This window comes from Alosa pseudoharengus, unplaced genomic scaffold (assembly GCF_046254945.1).
Source record: "Alosa pseudoharengus isolate Yale_2024_CS ecotype anadromous, Long Island Sound unplaced genomic scaffold, YU_APseudo_1.1 YU_APseudo_1.1_scf_1, whole genome shotgun sequence".
Lineage (NCBI taxonomy): Eukaryota > Metazoa > Chordata > Actinopteri > Clupeiformes > Clupeidae > Alosa > Alosa pseudoharengus.
This window is the reverse complement of record NW_027468564.1, coordinates 10,953,582-10,974,384: the sequence shown is the minus strand read 5'-3', so window position 1 is coordinate 10,974,384 and position 20,803 is coordinate 10,953,582. Positions and strand designations below refer to the sequence as shown.

General features: G+C 38.9%; 1 protein-coding gene across 4 annotated transcripts in view; it reads left to right on the top strand.

Moving 5' to 3' along the window:
• Positions 1–361: 361 nt before the first annotated feature.
• LOC143137406 (myelin-oligodendrocyte glycoprotein-like) overlaps positions 362–20,803 on the top strand; it is a 35,565-nt gene continuing 15,123 nt past the window's right edge. For all 4 annotated transcript variants that reach the window (XM_076297615.1, XM_076297606.1, XM_076297598.1 and 1 more), the window contains exons 1-2: positions 362–466; positions 9,913–10,020. In XM_076297615.1, the coding sequence (XP_076153730.1) occupies positions 9,936–10,020 (85 nt within the window). In that variant the 5' untranslated portion in view covers positions 362–466; positions 9,913–9,935. The remainder of the gene's footprint in view (positions 467–9,912; positions 10,021–20,803) is intronic.

Here is a 20,803-nt window from a genome sequence, read left to right as displayed (position 1 = left end):
AAACATGTTGCTAGTAAATTCAAAATGAAAATATATATTCTACATGAAATAGTCAAAAATGTCATTTTCAACATTTGATATGTTGTCTGTGTGCTTTTTGCAACTAAATATAAGTGTAAGAGATTTGCAGATTATTAGCCTACATTCATTCTTCATAACTACTACTACTATGAAATATGTATCAGACTTAAAAGAAGACTGCATATGGATCACAATTCCTCAGCTGAAAGAGAGTAAACGTGCACAGACAAAAAAGGCATATTTATTGATTTAGGCCTAGTTAGTTTTTTTTTTTTTTGGGGGGGGGGGTCTATTTGCACAATGGATGGCTCCGCCCCCCACACATACGCAAAAAGTCGACATCAACTTTGACAAGGTTTCACTTTCTGCTGAAGCAGGCGACATACCGTGATCGAAGGACACGGTCATTTTACATTGCACTTCGCTTTGTCGGCCTTCAAGTCTGGTGAGTTGTCTTGCGGTGTTTGTCCGATGCTGTGTTTATTTATGTTGTCCTAAGTTTTGATACATATTTACGCGTGCGGAGCTGGTAGCCTACGCACCACGGTCTACTTCAGGTTAGCCTAGCCTACTTCAGGCAACCGAAGCGTTCCATTCGCGAAGCATCAACGTGCTATAATTTGCTACCACTGTAAAAAAATGGAACTGGCTTCACCAGTTCGCTACATTCGAAATATTAGACCACGAACGGAACGCTCGAGTTAGGCCTACGTGCCTAATTGAATCCTGGTTTGTAGTGCTGGGTTTAATCAATTTATCACATAAATTGCTTATTACAAATTGTTGAAAACAGCTGGATGTGAATATCTTTGCTTTCTAATTTTCCCTTACTAGCCAAAACATCTTGGGGGCCGTATGAAACCTGCTGGCAGGCCTGATCTGGCCCCCAGGCCTTATGTTTGACACCCCTGCTCTAGACTCTAGGCTGGTACCACAGCCCCCAACGTTTTTAATCGTCGCAATAATTAAACATCTGACCAATGGGTCGCTGTTGTCAGGTAGAAATCATTTAAGAGTGTCTTCCCGTAAATAACAGGAAGTTACACCCCGCTCGTTCACCGTAATCAAGTTGGTTTTATATTGGACGTTCGATATTCGACACATTCGAAAAATCTATTTAGCACTGACTACGAGGGACGAATTTGTGTCAAACCAACTTTGATGTGTTTAAGGCCTGCCTATATGATACAAAGCTTCTTTTATTAAAAAACCCATGTTTTGATTTTATGAAATTGTTATGCTGATAAAAGATTTACATTATAGATAGATAGATACTTTATTGATCCCCAGGGGAAATTCAAGACAGTAATTATGTACAGTTAAGAACAAAATTATTCATGCCCCTGGCAAATATTAATTTAATGTTGATTTTCTCTTGACCAATATGTTTGTTCTAACTGAAAATGACACTGCCACATGCCAATAGGTTGTAAGACAATGTGGTAGAAACATGGAATGTTTTTATCTTTTTTAACATTTTTATGAAAAATGGCGTGTTCACAATTATTCATACCCTTTAAGAAGTAACGTGCACTAGGAGATACATACTTTTAAACATCCTTTGGGGGGCATTTCTAAAAACATATTCCAAATCAAGTTATGATTGATCAAAAGTCCTATCTGTTATCAGTCTCTAAGTCACATTACTTGGTTCAGGTTGTTTGTCATTATTTAGTAAGCTTGGTCAGAAATCAAAAGGGCCACCATCGGTAGCACACATATTAACCAAGTGGTGAGTAATTACATATAAATCATAGTTATTTTCAATAAATCAGTCATATTAACTCATATAAGTGATTATGACTATTGTCTAAATATATTGATGAAAATGCCAGATTAGGGTATAACATTTGGTCAATGGGTATTCTGTGTAATATTGAAAATGTAGTTTCAAACAGGAAGATTTGCTAATATACACTGCAAAAACAGATGATATCAAGTACAGGTATGTACATTATGACAGTATAACCATATATTGCCCTTCAGGGTATCACAGTTAGCTCATTTTATGGCAACAAAAGAATGAATAGAAGAGCGAGAGAATGAGCATAACAGAGGGGATACCTGGACACTCTTCAGACATAGGCACTAGTGATGAAGATGAGGATAATCAGGTAGAATTAAGAGATAGAACTTGAGACTGAATAGTTCTGCTGAGGAGGAGGAGGAATGCCTAAAAAATCTAAGGAATTTAGGTGACATAAAAATGAAATTGAGGGACATTGGGCCATATTTACTGAAGTGAGCAGGTCAACCAGCTTAACCAATGAGCAGTCCCTTATAGAACTCAACAGTCACCACCCACCTCCCTAAGGGGTCAGGCACTGGATGTAAGTTCCCCTTTGCTTTCTCCATTTGATGTCTGGAAAAATCTGTATAAAGTGTTTACGGCCTAGCCTTAAGCTGACCAGCTATTGTGTGAATCAATCATGCAGCATTTAATTTTGTGCAAAACAAAAACTAACAGAAAAACAAAAATGGCAGAAGACATACATTTAATTTCCAATCAAAGGAACTAATAATCCCATCAGCTATTGTGAATAATACATTTTTCAATATTTGCCAACCTAACAATAGTTAAACATTCAAAACTTCTTTTTGAATGTAAGACAAGATGACTTATTCCACGGTTTACACTGAGCCACTTTCAAGGTAAGCAGAACAGTTTTCACTGGATGGCCACGCATAGACCTGTGAAGTTTTATATGAGCATATACAATCGCTTGATCATGCCATAGCTGGTTTTAACGATAGACTGTGTAAAATAGGTTTTAAGTCTACCTTGAACAGTCATGATTTTATGGCTTATAATCCACATCTCAAAGGAGAGTGTGAATTAGATTGTTACTTCCAGAACCTAAGTGGGCTATGACTGTTAAGGTCTTGGTATGGATGGCTCCCTGCAAATTTCCCCTGTTATACACATAGCATAACACTGTTTGAGTATACAGGCTTTATTTTGCTGCCATTCTGGTATATCAAAAAGAAAAGCCAGATGAATGTACACAAATACTGACAAATTGGCAAGTTATCTCATTTAATAACTGTGTGTACTTCTGCATTTTTATACAGTCGGCAGAAGAAAAATTTAAGCACCTGTCAACAGCAAAAACCCAGTAAATTCAGACATCCGATGAGATGTCAACTCCATACTATATAGTAGAATTTGATAAAAAAAAATTATGAAATCCATTTTAAAAAAAGCATTTATGACATAAATGATCAAAGAAAGCAAGAATTTATCAGTATCAAATGAGAAATGAAAATGTTCACCATTTTGAATATTTTTATACCTTAATAGGGCAACGTATCCCAGGAGATACAACTCATAAAATCCAAAATATCCAAAATATTTCAAAAATGGGAAATATTTTCCTTAGTTGAAAATGAGACAAAATGTAACATAAAATATTTTTCACTACTATTTTTTCACTCTTGCCTGTTTAAGGGTTAAAATAATCACTGGAAACGTCTTTATTTGCAATCCAAGCTCTCAAAATGGTTCTTATAATATGTACCAAGCCGCTCCATGTCTCCACAATAATTGTAGACCGCACCTTTTTAGCTGCAATCCGGGTTTTGAGGCAGGAACGATTATTTGCCATCACTCTGGCCTTGTATTCACTTTTTTGACGGATTGAGGTCTGGACTCTGGCTGGGCCACTCTAAAATGTGACATTGTTCTCTGTTAACCATTTCTTGACTTGTTTTGGCTGTATCATTTGGATCATTGTATGGTTTAATGATCCAATGATGCCTATTGGGGCAGGTCTCTTGGCACACTGCCTGATCTTTTCCTCCAGAATCTCAGTGTAGCTTCTTGCCTTAGTGTTACCGTTTACTTTGAGAAGGACACATTGTCGTGCTACAGGTCGGGAATGGCGAGTATGCAGAAGCCTTAAGAATGTCATCTATTTGCTTAAGTGCCCGTGCGGCTTGGCCTACGTTGGGAAAACGACCAGACCACTGAAAACAAGAATCTCAGAACATAGATTAAATATTCGCAACCATGACACCAAAAGCCCAGTAGCGGTGCACTTCACACAAGCTTCTCAGAATATATCCACTCTCAGATATTGCGGCATTGAACTGGTTAAACAACCCTTCCGTGGAGGGGATGTTAATTGTCAGTTATTTAAAAGAGAAGCACTCTGGATCTACATCCTGGACACTTTATCTCCAAAAGGGTTGAATGAAGACTTTGACTTGAGGCTTATTCTGTAAATAGTTGTGTAAATATTGTAATTATTGTGTTAATGTTTTGCTGACTATATGATATCTAATGTCATGTTCCCATTGTACTTTTCCATTGCTGTGGGATTGATTCTTACGTAATGTCCTCACCTTACTATTTCTTTATTATTAGGTTTAGTCAGATTTTTTTATTATTATTCAGTTTCTGTAACCCTTCCTGTGTAGATTTTACAGAGAGGGAGGAATGTACAGGGTCTTTCAATTTAATTGAATAATAAACAAATAAATTGGATAATATATCTGGTTTCAAGGTGTAAGAAAATATAGAATTTATTGAGAAGAGAGAGAGAGAGAGAGAGAGAGAGAGAGATGTATATAGGTAATATTAAAATATAATTAATCCAGGTAGATAAAGAAAATAATGAATAGATTAATAAGAATAAATAAAATAACTTATAAATATGGCCATTAAAATAAATAAACAAATTATATAAAACAAAATATATACAGCTTATATAGACAACATGTGAGTAATACTAAATTAAATCAGTGTAGTGCTATGCGAAATGGAATTATTTGTCCAGCTGACCAGCTGGAATTGCAACAGTAGCGTTCTGCCACTGAGTAGATCCGTCTTTCTACAAAGTTCTGTTCTGGGCGTTCCTGTGTGTAGTTCGTTCTAGGACAGGCGGTTGAGAGGTAGATGCTCGAGTCGCAGCCACAGACACAACCCGTTGGCGATATCCAGGACAAGCGGTTGAGAGGTAGAAGCTCGAGCCGCTGACACAAGCCGTTGGCGATATCTGGCGTTCCAGCACAGGCGGTTGAGAGGTAGATCTCGAGCCGCAGACACAAGCCGTTGGATTCCCCACAGGCTCAGGTGAAAATCAGGACGGTCGTTGGGCACTAGGCACTTTAGCAATCTAGCTACCCAGACACAACTCCTGGCGAGAAGATTGGAGAATAATATCATATATCTTAAGAACAGCAGTATGAAGCACAGCAGAGCTATTGGCTACTCCCTGTGTTGACTCTTGTTGAACTTAGTGGTATTCCTTACTATTTCTTTATTATGACCGCTGCACAGCGAAGCGGCGGTCATATAGGTTTAGTCAGATTTTTTTTCTTTTTCTTTTTTCTCACATGGCCAATTTTCCGCACGAAACTTGGTGGGCATGTAGCCCCACAAGGATAGCATGGAACCATTGTTTTTCGTTTTGATCTGTAGCATCCCCCCCCCCACCGCTGGACTGGACCCCCCGAAAGAAGGGTAGGGCGGACACAGTTTTCTGTGAATATCTCGAGAAATGCACTGAAAAACCTGTTTATCTAATTTAATCTAACCCATTTATATTAATCTTATATCAAGATCAAAAAATCTAGTTTTCAGAATAAAGCAGGGCTGCCCAATTTTGGAGCCACCAGCGGTCCTGTCAGAGTTTCATTCTGTCTCAACTATTGACTTAAAGGGCCCTATCATGACGTTTAAAACACTGGCGAAGATTTTTTTGTCCTGCACCTGCCAGATGGTGGGATGTGCACACAATACATCTTTTAGCTTTTTTTTTGAACCAATGAGAATGACATCTGTGAGCAGCGCAACTTTAAACACCGGCACATTTGAAGGAATCTGCTTGCACACAAGACCGTATGGAACAGTTATTTCACAAAACAATGCGTTACTAAAACCTAACAGAGTATAGCCTACACACATTTGCACTAGTGTATTATTTGAACTCATTGGCAAAGTGAAACTAACTTCACCATGGTCTTAGTCAATGACAAAACAATTATACACAGTTAATTACTTTCACTACTGACTGACAATGGGTTACCATCGAAAACATAGCCTGAAAAAAGCAACACTTACCCCAATAATGTTCGAATGACTGAATGAAAACCATTTATCCTGCAGAGGAGTTGCTGCTCACATCTTGTGACAGTGTGTCTTCAGCTCTGCTCCATATGTGCCTCTCTCCTCGCCACTGAGGAAAAGAGTCTTGAATTAGTCCTAGTGTTTATGACTGGTCGACATAACAGACGCTCATCAGAAGACCGCAGTGGGCGGTTGGGGATGTACGCCTTGATTATGACCGCCGCGCAGCGAAGCGGTTTAGTCAGAATTATTATTTTATTTTATTTTTTTTTTTTTATTTCTTTTTCGCATGTCCAAATTTCTGTCAATGATTCCCGGGACACTGAAAGACCCGGGTAGACGAAACTTGGTGGGCATGTAACCCCATATGGATAGCATGGAACCATCGTTTTTCGTTTTGATCTCTGCACCCCCCGAAAGGAGGGTAGGGCAGACACAGTTTTCTGTGAATATCTCGAGAACCGTAGGGTTTAGGAGGACCACCTTTTTTTTGTATGTTGATCTTAAGGGGCCATGTCAACCAATTCCATAACCACTCATTTCATGTATAGCGACACCTATTTAAAACGAAAAAGTAAAAATGAGGTGTTGTAATCGCAGGTATCTGTGACCTAACATGGACAAAACTGCACAAAATTGGAAGTGTAGGATCATTATGACACCCTCTGAATGCACGCCAAGTCTTGTGGAATTCCGTTCATGGGGGGCCATACAATAAATTAATTTATGTGTACATTTAGTGACCGTACACCAACAGAGTTTTCTGTGAATATCTTGAGAACCGTAGGGCCTAGGATGACCCTTTTTTGTGTATGTTTGCCTCCAGGGGTCATGTTAACCCATTCCATATGCACACAAAAAATAACAACGTTCTGTGTCTGTGTGGACTGCTCCCACTCTCCATGCTCCTTGCACACATCTAGGCAAGTGGGCGTGTCAAGCAGGCAGCTGTGAGTGAGTGCTCACTGCGCAGCCAACGTCAACACAACTTCTTTGCCGACAGTCCTTGGCTTGTGGATAAAATAAAAGGTGAAATCTGGAACTATTTTGGATACATCGCGGATAGTGAAGGCAGGCCAAGAGGTACACAGAGGCCCGTTTGTAAAATAGGTTTCAAAGTCATTCAAAAACAAGTAGGATACGTATAGAACTTGGCTAAGCACCTCGTAGACATATCCCAACATTTTTAAAGAGTTCAAAGAACGACAGGTTAATGAATAGGCTATAGAAAACACCACTACATGATTAGTGCCAAGTTCATCTCTTCAGTTTTAGTCTAGGCTTATAGCCTAAGTAAAACGAGTGTGATTTCTGGGATAAAGCGAACCTTCCTTCATCAGTGAATTTTGACGAGACATAATGACTGTGATCATGGTAATATGCTAACGTGATGAAAGCGCAGTATGTGCACGCTAGTATAATATTACCACAACTTGCAAACGATCTATTTAATATTCGGCCAGTACTACTGGTAATGTTTGTCATGGCATGTAGACTGCAATTTGTTCAATAAGTATTGTCGAGATGTAGGATAGGCTTAGCCTGACGAGCCAGACCCACATTAAAATGTAGGGTCTGGGCACTCACCGTTCGCAGTGCTCAGTCCGAGGGGCGGGATAATCGGTTGTCTTTCAAATTCCCTCTGCGCGCAATAGGACAGCGCTATGAGTCCCATGCGTTTCCCACCAGTGGAGCTAGTTGGCCAGTTCAAACTTTTGCCAACATAATAAAAGCTTAACTCGTGTCACACTGTTCGCCAACAGCAACATTATCTTATTTGTTTTCAAGTAGCAGGGAATTCAAGCCAAACCGTTGCAACTCTGCCATCAATCATTATGTTAAGCCTGCCTAACGACTCTATACACGATTTGATTGGCCTGATAGAAGTTTAATTTTTCGAGCTCACAAGCCAACGGAGAGTTGCTAGACTAGCCCTGGCAGCAAATGTAATTTGCTGCCAGGGAGCTAGTTGGCTGGTTGGCTAGTTGCTGCCGCTAGGGTGCGTCTAGATTCCTAGGCTAGGATAGGCTACCTGAAATGCGCTAATTAAAGCCCACAGCGTATAATACCACCGAAGCGTATTGAGTCCTAATAATATTAGCTGCTTTTGTTATGTGGTAGCAAATAATGGTAATTATCAAAGAAATAGACGTAATGTAGGAATGTTCGCAGATATATTGAAACTGGTATTGGTGTAGGCCTATCTGACAAAGACCTGAGTAGTTGAAACGTTGTACTTGTACACTGGGAGCAAAGAAGACTATCTTCGCTTTTTCCCCTTTGCAACTGTCAAAGAAATCCCATAAACACGGGAAGGCCTAGGGGAGCCTACATCAGATGGCCTAGGCCCTTCTGCATAGCGTTCAGAGATTTGAATGCAGTAATTTCAACACTGACCTTGATCTAGCCTACTTTGGCTATTTAATGGTACTTTATTGCCAAAATGTAAATGAACTATAACAAACAATAAAGGACTTCATCACACACAAACTACTATTTTACTGACTATAAAAATAATAATTATGTAGGAAGTTTAGAAGTTTAGAACCCAGAATTGACAAAAACGAAAGTGCACCAAATTCAACACAAATGACTCAATACACTTGGAGGAGGTGTGTGTCCTTTCTTTTACAGATATTTTAGGATTTTGCCGTGGTATCATTTCAGTATCGAGTATCGAGACAACAGTACATGCAACACACCTTCATCTTAAATATGACCATTTTGATCGTACTTCCTAGCTAGCTTTTGTGAGTTTGTTCACTGCACCAAGTTAGTATAAATCGCTAATTCAACTAAATAAACATAGTTATGGCGAATATCAGGCAGCAATATAATAGTACTACTTGTAAAACAGCAGTATAGAATTTTTTCATTTAATGTCATATTTTAACTTACATCTGTATGGTCCTGCTCCACCACCGCTTCCAAAACGCTGCTGATATCAGCTGGCAAGATGAATGAGGTTTGAATAAGGCTTTGTAGCCAAGATGGCTACCGTTGAGGGTGAAAAGTGTCCAGCGCCCCACACTCAGCTTTTTGACCATTATGAGTGCACCATCCAGGTACTTGCAGCGCACTTCGTGACGTTGGAATTTTCAGTGTGAACGCCCTCACACACTCAAATTGCTAGCACTATGGAAGAATCTGTAAAAACTGGCTAAGTTTGGAATGCTTTGGGTTTGGATAGGGTCACCCCTCGTCCATGACTCTAGGTTATGGTCATACTTAACCGATCTAATACCCATTTAACACTGGATTTCCCCTTTAAAATAAGTCAAATGAATGATAATGAATCAAATGATTTTACGAGAAAAACTACAGTTTTTGATCTTGATATAAGATTAATAACACTTAGTTAGATGGTCAGTTTTTGCAGTGTGCCTGGCTGCTCTAGCTGTTGGCTGCAACAATTTGAGTAGCACCAATTTTATTTATTTATTTATTATTTCGTAGTGACCGTAGTACTCGGCGACCTCGAGAAACAAAGATCCATTTAAAAAAAAAGCCTGGAATTCACCTTTAAAATGAATTGTGTAAACAGTTACATGTTCTCAGAATCATCTCAAACTCTGTTTGCACAGACTCATGACTGTGGGGTTACACAGGTTAGCCTATAGCTAAAAGGCAGCAAGTGGCTAACTTGTGTATCCCACTTCCGATTAATTATGCTAAGCTAGGCTAACTGTGTCAGCCTGGGTTATTGCAAGCATGAGAAGAGAAGGGTCTCTATCCTTTTATACAACTGTGGGGTAGACAGCAAATAAGCCAATTTTAAAAATGGTTGGCGTGTTCTTTTAACGATCCTTTGTGCACTGTAGGTATTCAAGCTTTTTTGCTGGTCATGGCGTGTGTGTGCAGTTGGCTGTCCAAGCACTGGGTGTGTTTCTGGGTGATGCTTCATCTGTGCAGTACCATTTGTGATGCAGGTAAGCACAGTTCAACTGATATATCTTCATTATTTTCATGGCTTTTCACACTTTTACAGCTTTTGTCAGTGTGGAGAATTAAGCCATAAGGCTCTTCTGCTAAGATGGTTATCACAAACCTTTGGAAAAAAAAGAACTGATCACCTCTGCACTGGTGTATACTGTCACTGTCTATATCTAGAAACTAAGCTCACCTGCGCGGTGCTCAACTTTGACTGGCTCATGTAGGCACGTGATCAGACCGTGGTTACGGAGCGCTAGAGTGGCTTTGAAAAAAAAAATGTTGAACGGATGTAATTACGCATTTCATAAATCGCTTGATCACACGAATTTGATCGAATTTGATTAAAATTCGATTAATTGTGCAGCCCTACCATCAAATGTTCAAGTCTGTGGAGTAGTATGTCATGGTCTATGGTGTCAAAGGCAGCACTGAGGTCCAGGAGGACCAATATTGATATATGTCCATTATCGGCAGCGATTAAGTCGTAGGCAGTAGAAGTCGTTCATGTCATCAGCAAGGCCTTTGTTAGCCTCAGTAGTGGGGGATGGTCTCTTGTAGCTGGTGATGTCTTGAAGGCCTCTCCACAGTGCTGCAGAGTCATTGGCTGAAAACTGTTTTTCAGCTTTTCAGAGTAGCACCTTTTAGCTGCTCTGATCTCTTTGGTCAATGTGTTCAATGTGTAAGTGTTTTGAACAGAGTCCTGTCTCCGTTGCTGTTGGCCTCCTTGGCCTGGCGGAGTTGGCTCAGTCTTGTAGTGGTTTATTAAGTGTGCTTGCTGAAAGCAGCACACTTATTGTTCTTCTTAACCCTTTAGCCGCCAGGGTTTAAAAAGAATAAATTGGATTTGTACATCAAAATTTCAAAAGGCCATGGCTTGCAAGTGGTCAGAGATAAAGTCCTACTGTAAATGTGAAAATCATTTAGTATGAACAGAAGTTTATGAAGGGGGTAAATTTACTCATCTAATTTGCATATTATGACGTCACTGGATGGTAACCACCGTGAATTATGCACATTTCAGTAAATACTAAATGTTGAACATATTTGAGCAGTTTTACTTTACTTTTTTTGTCATTTCACCGACATAACAAATGAACTGGAATACAGTCACATGTAAACCAACAATAGTAAACTATTACTATAATCACAAACCCTATGCTACTATACAATAAAGTAGCCTGGTCAAATCAGTTCCATATCGCGGGTGACTTTGTAGTTCTTCAGAGCCCTATTTTTACAACCCCTGCTGTCTATACCACGTCCATTACGGACACTATCATCACTATTGCCACTGGCACCTCCAGCTATGTTGGGCAGAGGGTCGAAATAAGCTTGGTATGCTTAGTGGACACTGTCGCAAAGACGTACCTCCATTCACAGACGCACCGTGACTATCAGTCAATAGACGATCGATCATATTCTCCAAAAGGCAGATATTCTCCTTCAGAATCAGAATAGGTGAACAGATCCAAGACTTCATCACACGTTAATTTTTTTTTCAACATTTGGTGTATTTCTGCTTCAATTTGTGCAAAACTATGGCCCGCATCGCTTCCGCGTTATGGAGGAAATGCACGTCTTCTTCGTGTTTTTCTCGCGTGTTTTCACATGCTTCCTGAAAACTTTGAAAAAAAAGGTTGAGCTTGAATCGAAGCTCTGGGTGTCTGCCAACTAGTGGTCAAGAGTACAAATGACATTTTACACTGTACTCGCGTCTATCGTCTGTTTTATTCAGTAATGACGCTTGTCGCAATATTGCGACATGGGCGGTTAGAGGGTTAAGTTTTATTATTCCCGTCTCCCTCATTTTTTGTCAGCTCTAGCGCCTAGGCCCTTTGAGACAGAGACACCATTTCAACTTTAAAACGTCCGGTCAGTACCGGTGTAAGTTGGTCGCGAAGATGACGTCAGGTGGGCGTGTCGTTCGTCTGCCATATTGGATTGAACAGAAAGCGAAACTAAATTTTCACAGGTCACAAATTTGGTCCGAACGCCACGAATCTTGACGTACATTATCCTTGGACCAAGCCTCACAAAAGTTACTGGAAGGATTTGTGATTTTCAAAAGCGTTTGCCCGTCACAGCCAAACGAAATCGACGGTGAAGCTCCGAAACAGGAAGTCGTCCATATCTCTGGAACACTGTCACATATCGATACCAAATTTTGTATATGAACTGGGGACTCCAGTGTGAGGGTGCATAAGCTAAAAAAAACCCACCTACAGGTATTTGGTAACTCTCACCATTCACCTTTGCACCATTCACCTTCTATCACAATGCCTTCCAAGTATGCTCAATTTCTCTGGGTAGCCACAATGTCTCCGGGCAACCTTGCCCAATCATGAAATCCTTGCTCTGCCATGGGATAGTATGGACTTACGAACTGAAATAGCAAGGAGAACAGTAGCTATATATAGCTTACATAATAGAGTTGTTTTCACATTGACGGTATTCTAATTAAAATGTTCCTTATTGTTAAATATCATGATGGGAGAGTATTATTAAAAATGTTACAAGTATGCAAATTCATATGTTTACGGGAAATTAGGTTTTACTGGGTTGTTTTGTTGTAAAGACATGCAAGGCATTCTGGGCCATGTAATAGACAAACAGTGGTCGGCAGCGTTAACTTGATTTCCATACGTATTAATATGAATAGGTGTTTCTGTAAACCTAGGGACAATAAACAGCCATCTCTGTTACAAAAACGACCAGGTAATCGCTCACTGAAGAGGAAACTATGATAAAAACATTGTTTTCCTCAAAGCATGGATTTGACGACAGTACAAACCGGACATGTCACGTTAATGTTAAATACATCTGAACACTAGGTGGCAACGTTGTATTACATTTCACATACATACGGTGACATCATTAGAATTATGTGAGCTTCACAAGTAAGGAAGGTGGAAATATTATGTAATTTATAATGGGAAATGATTGGAAATGTTATTTCTTGTTTATTGTAATTGCAAACCACACACATCCATTCGTAATCACACGTACACATTTAATACTGTAAGACACTCATTTCGTTTATTTGATGTTGCCCCTAGCAACCCTGGGTGCAGCCTACAGTAGTCTAGTTTCAGAGTGACGAGTTCGTGGCCAAACAAGTGCCCAAAATATCGGTTTCCATGTGTAGAACTGTGCTGGATGGTGTGTGTCCTTTATGAAAGTAAGTGTTTTATAGAGTTACAGACATGAGTCATGTTGTAGTGGTCAACATAAATGTGCCCCTTCTGTTATTAGAATGCTAAGTGGAGAAGCATGCTAAGCAGAGATTAACTATCATTCATTTCTTGTGTGGCTAGATAGGGAGAAGATGTATGTTGCTAATTGGGATTTATGTTGCTTAGCATAATGCCATGTTCATTTGATATGAGATGCTTGTACTCGTAACTTCGTCACTCGTAACTTTAGGACTCCAATTTTTTTTTTACTAAGAGTAATTCAGGAAGCATTTTAGCCCTAAAAGTAGCGCCTGAGTCTGTGACAGCTTAAGCGAGGACTCCTAATAAGACCGATTCACAAACAATATTTTGTGGTGGCATTTCATGTCGCGATGTTTTCAAATGCGTCTAACAATCACGAGGGAACAATTTTGCATTGTAGGCATAACTAAGGGATGCAGTAACACCGCCAACAACAACCAAAACTAGCCTACTCATTGTTTACATGTACATTAAATGTAACGTTTCATTGTGAATCAAATTAAAAGATTCTCCTCTTTGCAAACGTTGGCATAGGCATATGGTGACAGATTCATTTAATAATGTTGCTGCGTGAATCACGGTAAGCGCGAATTAAGTGGCCACTTCTTAATAGGAGTCACTGTATGGAAGTAGGCTAAGTAAAATAGAGATGTTTAAAATAAGATAAAGTTAGGATATGCCCGCTTGACAACGGCAGAGATAACTGGCCTTTGGCCATAGCAACCATCCATTTAGAACCACTGGCCTTCATAGCAACCAAGGATCTTAGCTGTGATTCATGTAGCTACAGTATGCATACAATGTGATGCAAAGTATAGAAAGGTGATGAAATATACAGAGACAGGTCAAGAAATATAGTGCAATGTAGACAGTAGTATACAGTTGATTTACAGAAGGTGGTTTAGAGTAATATGAATTAAATATAAATATGTGCACTTGTGCATTGTATTAGCAGTTATCTCAAACAATAAGTAGAATAATGTATGTAGTAGCAACATTATAATAGTAGAAATAATAATAAAGATACACTGCAAAAACTGCTTATCTAACAAAATCTAACCAAGTGTTATTAATCTTATATCAAGATAAGAAAAACTAGTTGGTATTGTTTTCAGTATAAAGAGACTTACCTAGCGCTTTCTTGTGAAATCATTTGACTTAATTTAAAAAATAATTCACTTATTTTAAGACATCTTATCTTGAAAACAAGCAAATTTGTCTGCCAGTGCGTTAAGCAAATTTGTCCTAAAAACAAGCAAATTTGTCTGCCAGTGCGTTGAGCAAATTTGTCTTGATAAGACTCCTTAAAATAAGTTAAAGTCTTCTTAAATTAAGTCAAAATGATCTTTTGAGAGGGCTCTAGGTAAGTCTTTTCATACTAAAAACTAGATTTTAGATTTAAAATTAGATTTTTTAATCTTAATATAAGATCAATAACACTTGGTTAGAATTCATTTTTTGCAGTGTATATGCAGTGTATTAACAGAATATAATAAAACAGAATAAATATGGATATTCAATAAGACAAATATATAACAGATATGTACATAACATACAGCTATGTGCAGTGTGGAAACAGTGTCATTGTAGTGCAGAAACAACATTATAAGAGTAGTAAGAATAAGTCTATGTGCAGGATGAATAGTATAAAGATCAGTAGAATAACTATGTATAAATGTAATTACAGTAGGCCTATGTACATTTGTAAATAAATAGAAAACTATGGGTGAGAGGGATAAATTAATTTTATTTAATCGTAAAAGTAAATTGCATTCAATTAAATTGCAATTAAAAATCTTTCCAGTAGGCTTTAATGTCACGCAAAAAGTACAACCAAAGCTGAGCTTGATCAACTAGAACATCTAAAGAACCAGAACTTGGGTGTAGTTTTTTGCTGGGTCCCAGGCCATGTTGGTCTGAGGGGAAATGAGAAAGCGGACAGTGCTGCTAAGCAAGCCCTCAATGAAGAAGTCACAGAATGTCAAATCCCTGCCCCAGACCTTAAACCTATATTGAACTCTTACATCTCAGATAAGTGGCAATCTGAATGGGATTAATGTACCAACAACAAGCAAGCAATGTGAATTTTGGCACATTTTCATGATCCACTGGGTCGTTATGGGCCACACAAAATACGGTGTTGCTAAAATTACTCCTATTGTGGCTATTAGAGACATGCGTTCATGAGTATCCAGCTACATTCAATGAGTTAAGTAAAATACATTCACACACAAAAAAAAAAAACATCACTAATGTTGTGGACATTCCTTTATTCTGAGATGCATCAATAGGCTCTCAAAACAATCCCAAACAGACATAAGGTCTTTATAGAGCAAATCCATATAGATTATTTGTCAAATAAACCAGTAACAGAATTAGGGGATGGAATATATAACATTCACACTCATAGCTCATATTTCTAAAATAAATCAGTGAAAAAGTATCCTGACAAACAAGCAGCATTTTAATGCCTTAGTCATATTTCATAATTTCAAATTTTTCTCTAGGTTACCTGATAGCCCAGTTTGAGAGGTGCAAGACGCGTGACATTATTTATTTTTGCAGCCAATCACTGCTGTTGTTTTATTTTATTGATTTGATTTTAGTCATAGAAGCTAAATTCGAAGGCAGGCCACAGGTAAAAGCCAACGAACCGCATTCAAGGCAATAGTTGAATAGAGCTTTTGAGGTATTGCCACTGCTCCAACACTGAAAGGCGCTGTTAGAATGCTTGGATCAAGCCAGGTTCAGCATAGCGTATGTCACTGTCTGCTCACGTTGGTGACCGGACCAGGGCAAGCACACTTTCGCAGTTCCCGCCGGAAATGCAGTCTAGTTAAATGTAATGTTAGTTGTAAACAAACGGGCTACTTGGTGTGGCCTCACAGATGCGCCCGTGCCTTCACGATAAAGGCCTATTAACTGACCGATTCACGTTGACTGGGGGGCAGAGGGGGCCATCAGACATTTGTGCCCAGTTAATCCGGCCCTGCCCCCAACATATACATCATACCTTCCCACCAGCTGTGACAGCTTAAAAGAAGTCGAAGACTCCTAACTCACAGACCTATTCACAAACCGGTTTTGTGGCATTTCGCTTGTTTTGAAATCCTATGCGGCTACAGGAACTTCCAATCGTGAGGAAGCAATTTTCCATTGTAGGCATAACTAACATGCAATAACGCCACCAACATCAACCAAAACTAGGCTACTCATTGTCAACATGTAAATTAAATGTAACATTATTGTGAATCAAATTAAAATGTTCTCTTGCAAACGTAGGCATAGGCATAGTAACAGATTAATTTAATAAGATACTACATCAAGCCGTATGTTTCATTAGGCTACTAGGCTATTTGTTTTGCCTTACTCTTGATTCATTTAGGCTAGGCCTTTTTATTCAGTTATTCATCATCTTCCGCCCTTTTGTAGCGCACGCATTCTCAGACCTGTCACCTGCCACTCATCGTAAGGGAGATGTTTGGAATCATTCCTGCGTTACAATCATCAGCCAATCAAGGTGGTCACTTCAGTCAAGCTCGTGCATGAGTAATAACGTCATCCATAGCAACGAAGACTCACTCACTCTTAGACTGTTAGTCAAAGATTCTAGAGTGCTCAGCTCCAGAATCTGTTCAGGAGTTGTCATTTTCCCTTACTAAGAGTAGGTCTGAAAGGCTTTGTGAATAACTAATAAGAGAAACTCCTATAGCTAAAATATTTTATTGCTATTTAGGAGTAGCCTACTCCTAGTGGTAAGATAAAAGGCTTTGTGAATATGGCCCCTGGTGTCTAACCCAATGCATAGCCCATTTACACAAAATAATGGTCGAATATTAGGCTACTGATGATCATTGTTAGTTAAGAACATGCAGGGCACCAAAAACATCTTGCTCGCATTCGAGGCAGGCCTTCTGTTGAAGAATTTTATATAAAGCCTGCGCTAACAGTAATCCTCCTGCCCCCGATACCACAGCTGTGGATAGTGTGGAATGTTCAAGTAATAACTAGGGCTGTCAAAATAACTGATTAATTTCGATTAATTAATTTGAGAAAAAATAACTGATTAAAAACATTAGTGCAGATTAATCGATTCCGTATGACCTTTGACCCCGAGCCATTCTAGTCAGTAAAAATTAGACTGTAAAATGAAGGAAAGAGAAGAAAAATAAAATGTTGAAAATAAAGTCCTCTGCAATGTCTGCAGCAAGGAATTTGCATATGACCGGAGTTCATCAACTCAATAGTCGCACATCAATGCAAAGAAATAAGTGTTGACATTGAGGGGAGTGTTAATTAATTTTCATTGTGTCCCCTAAAAAACTTCATCCCGAAGCACATTTGAATTTATTTCCTCAGCATATTAGGTCATATCATAGATTATTATGGCAATTATTTGAACAGTAAAAATAATAATAAAAGAGTTTTTGAACTTTGAATAATCAGCATTAGTGACATTAATGATTCATTTGAATTTAAATATTTAAAATACTTTCACAGCAAAAATTATATATGCGATTAATTTAGATTAATTAATCACAGAGTATGTAATTAATTAGATTAATTTTTTTAATCGATTGACAGCCCTAGTAATAACACAATCCAATGTGTGTCTCAATTGTCCCCCGCTGACCACCTCTCTAGATTTTGCAACTTTACATGATACAATGCCATAAGATGCCAGTTTTTAGGACACAGAATAATGTTTGTAATGATACCAGTTAGGCCTAGGTTCAACAGTAACATAAGTGTAATGAGCTATTCATTGTCGAAGGTGCATGGTGAAGTGAAATTCTTACTTTGGAAAACAAACATTTGCCGATATCTTTGGATAGAGAATAGGCCTACTTGTTTATTTTTATACGTAGCCTACAATGGCCAGTTCAGGCAAAGCCGAAATTACTAATTTTGAAACATTTGTATGGTTATATTGCTTGACTTAAATCCCAGAGAGTAGGCTAGGCTACCGCACCCCACAGTGATGGGCCTAGCGGTCTTACGCATTCAGTGTGGGATATAAACAAGCTGAGAATTTAGCGGTGTCACGTCTGCCTGTCACAGACGTGGGGAGCTGAAGCTTGGGATACAGTTACTACAGTAACAGTATTTTATTTTACTTCTTATGGAATATGTTTTTTTTTTTCACTTTTATAAAGGCTTTGTTTGAATGCTGTTGGAACAAATAGTAGTTGATTATAAAGGCAACTTTCTGTTGCAATATTCTGTCTGTTCTGTACTGCAGGTAACTTGCCAGTGGTTCTCAAAGCCAGTGGTTCTTACACTTTTTCTTTCATTCCCCACTTTGATCAAGGAGGCATTGACTGATGATAGTGGAGATAACGTGTTATCCCGAGGCCTTTGCAAGTCAGCATCTCCGACGGTAGTCTACCCTATTAAAAGTATAAGTTTTTGATGTCCCAAACGGAGAGCCATACTTTATTGTTTTAACGATCTCTATGCTACTCACCAAAATGTAGGCATGGGAACATGATGAAGTATCCAACTGTCGTGTGTTAAATTATTGTGATTACGAGCCAGTGGTTTTCAAACATTATGCATGACTCGGACATCTATGCAACAGACTCCTATCGTCCTCGCATTCGCAAAATTAGGACATACAGACTGCTCAGATAACAGGTGTACCTCCAGTTATGCACGGTTTTAGTCAAGTCATTTAAATGTGCTGGTGTGCACCTCGTAATGCGCGACTGAAGTGGTCATTTGAAAGCGATGACTGTAATACTGTAATTTCATGCAAATAGCCTCATTGGAAGTATACTTACTGAAAAAAATGTTGACGTGTTCAATACTTATTTTCCCCGCTGTATTTTCGTTCAGATAGAACTAGCCATCTGCTTGCATTGAGGTTAAAGGAAACCGAGTCCAAAGCAAATATTGATATGTTACGAAACAGTGAAGGCAAAATACAGATCCTAGGGCTATTAATAACAGCTTTAAAGCATTTTATTCCTCAGTATATTCTTCAGAGGTGGTTCTTGACAGACATACATGCAAACATTTTTTAGAGAACTTGAACCTGCCTATCTTACCAGAAGAAGACTGAGACCTTCTAGAACAGCGGTTCCCAAAGTTTTTTCCCCGCGGACCACCTTCTACATCCTGACTCGGCTCGCGTACCCCCACCATCCAATACATAAAAAAGTAACTCATTCTATTGACGCATTCCAGGCATCGTTGTTTAATTGGCCGCCCTACATGATAACATATTCAAAATGTGCAGCTGGTCTATGAGCTCTCACATTAAAAAAAACAGTGTGGAGAACCACATTAGAATGGTTAGATCTCACTGCAGACCAGGGTAGGAATTTCACGGCGGCCACGACGGCCATGGCCGTCGTAGCCCCTTGCGTTGGCCGAGATGCCCCTTTGAAAATCAGAGGTTTACAGGCCACTGTGGCCTTGGTGCCCCCTTCTCTCAATATTCTGGTTTGCGTCGGACTAATAGCGTATTTTATTAGCCTATGGCCTGACAAAATAATCTTTCACAGCGCAAATTATTGTAGCATTTTACGCAGTGGAAAAGTGACAGCGCACGGCAAGAAAGTAAGTGCGTCCAGATTCCCATTCTTCTCAGTTGAACTACTTGCGAAGTAGCCTACTCATCATACAGACATCACAAGTATCACATCACATGAAAGAGCTTTTTCTCAGCTTTTAAACGATGTTAGCCATTTGGTGAACGGTTCGCGAGACAAATAAATACTATGATTAAATTGAATCATAAATTCTAGGATCTGCGCCCATCTCCATCATTCATCTTGGAATACTTAACAAACCCTTCGTTCAAAACATGGCAAACCATATATCAAAATAAACAGCAGACATTACCGAACACAACCTGTACAGTTAGCCATTCCAGAGTAATCCGGTTTTGAATTTGTAGCAAATTTCGACATGCATGTCTCCAAATTTGGGCTTTAAGTTTCACAATGTGTTTAATTTTTTTTTCCTACGTGATTTCATAACACGCCAAATACAAAATAAATGTTACAAATATCGCCTAGATGTCGGTAAATATTAAAATCAGAGGATATACAGCTGACTAAGAGTTTGTTAAAGTAGCCTTAATGATGACAAAATGCTAAGCATGCATCTAGGCTATTTGAGTTTCTTAAAGCTTAGTTGTGCTTAAATTGTTCAATTTCATACCAGGCCAAGTATAAAATAAATGTTAAATATAGCCTAGATATCTGTAAATATTAGATGATCAGATGATTTACAGATGATTTACATAATGTCATGTTTCATGTTTTTGTAATGTTTCATACAGTGATGCAGGTCTATTGAATAGGCTAAATACAATTTCAATCTTTTTTATAGACTACTGTATACAGTAGGCTATAAAAATGATTGAAATTGTTAACTTTGGCCTTGGTGCCCTGACATGTGGCCTTTGTGCCCCCCACCAAATATGCCCAACTGAAGGCCCAGTGGCCTTGCCCCCAAAATGGTGAAATTCCAAGCCTGCTGCAGACCACGCACTGTGGCTTTGGGCAGTCTGTCTCCCAATCCACGTGAAGCCTAGGCCTATATCATCATACTT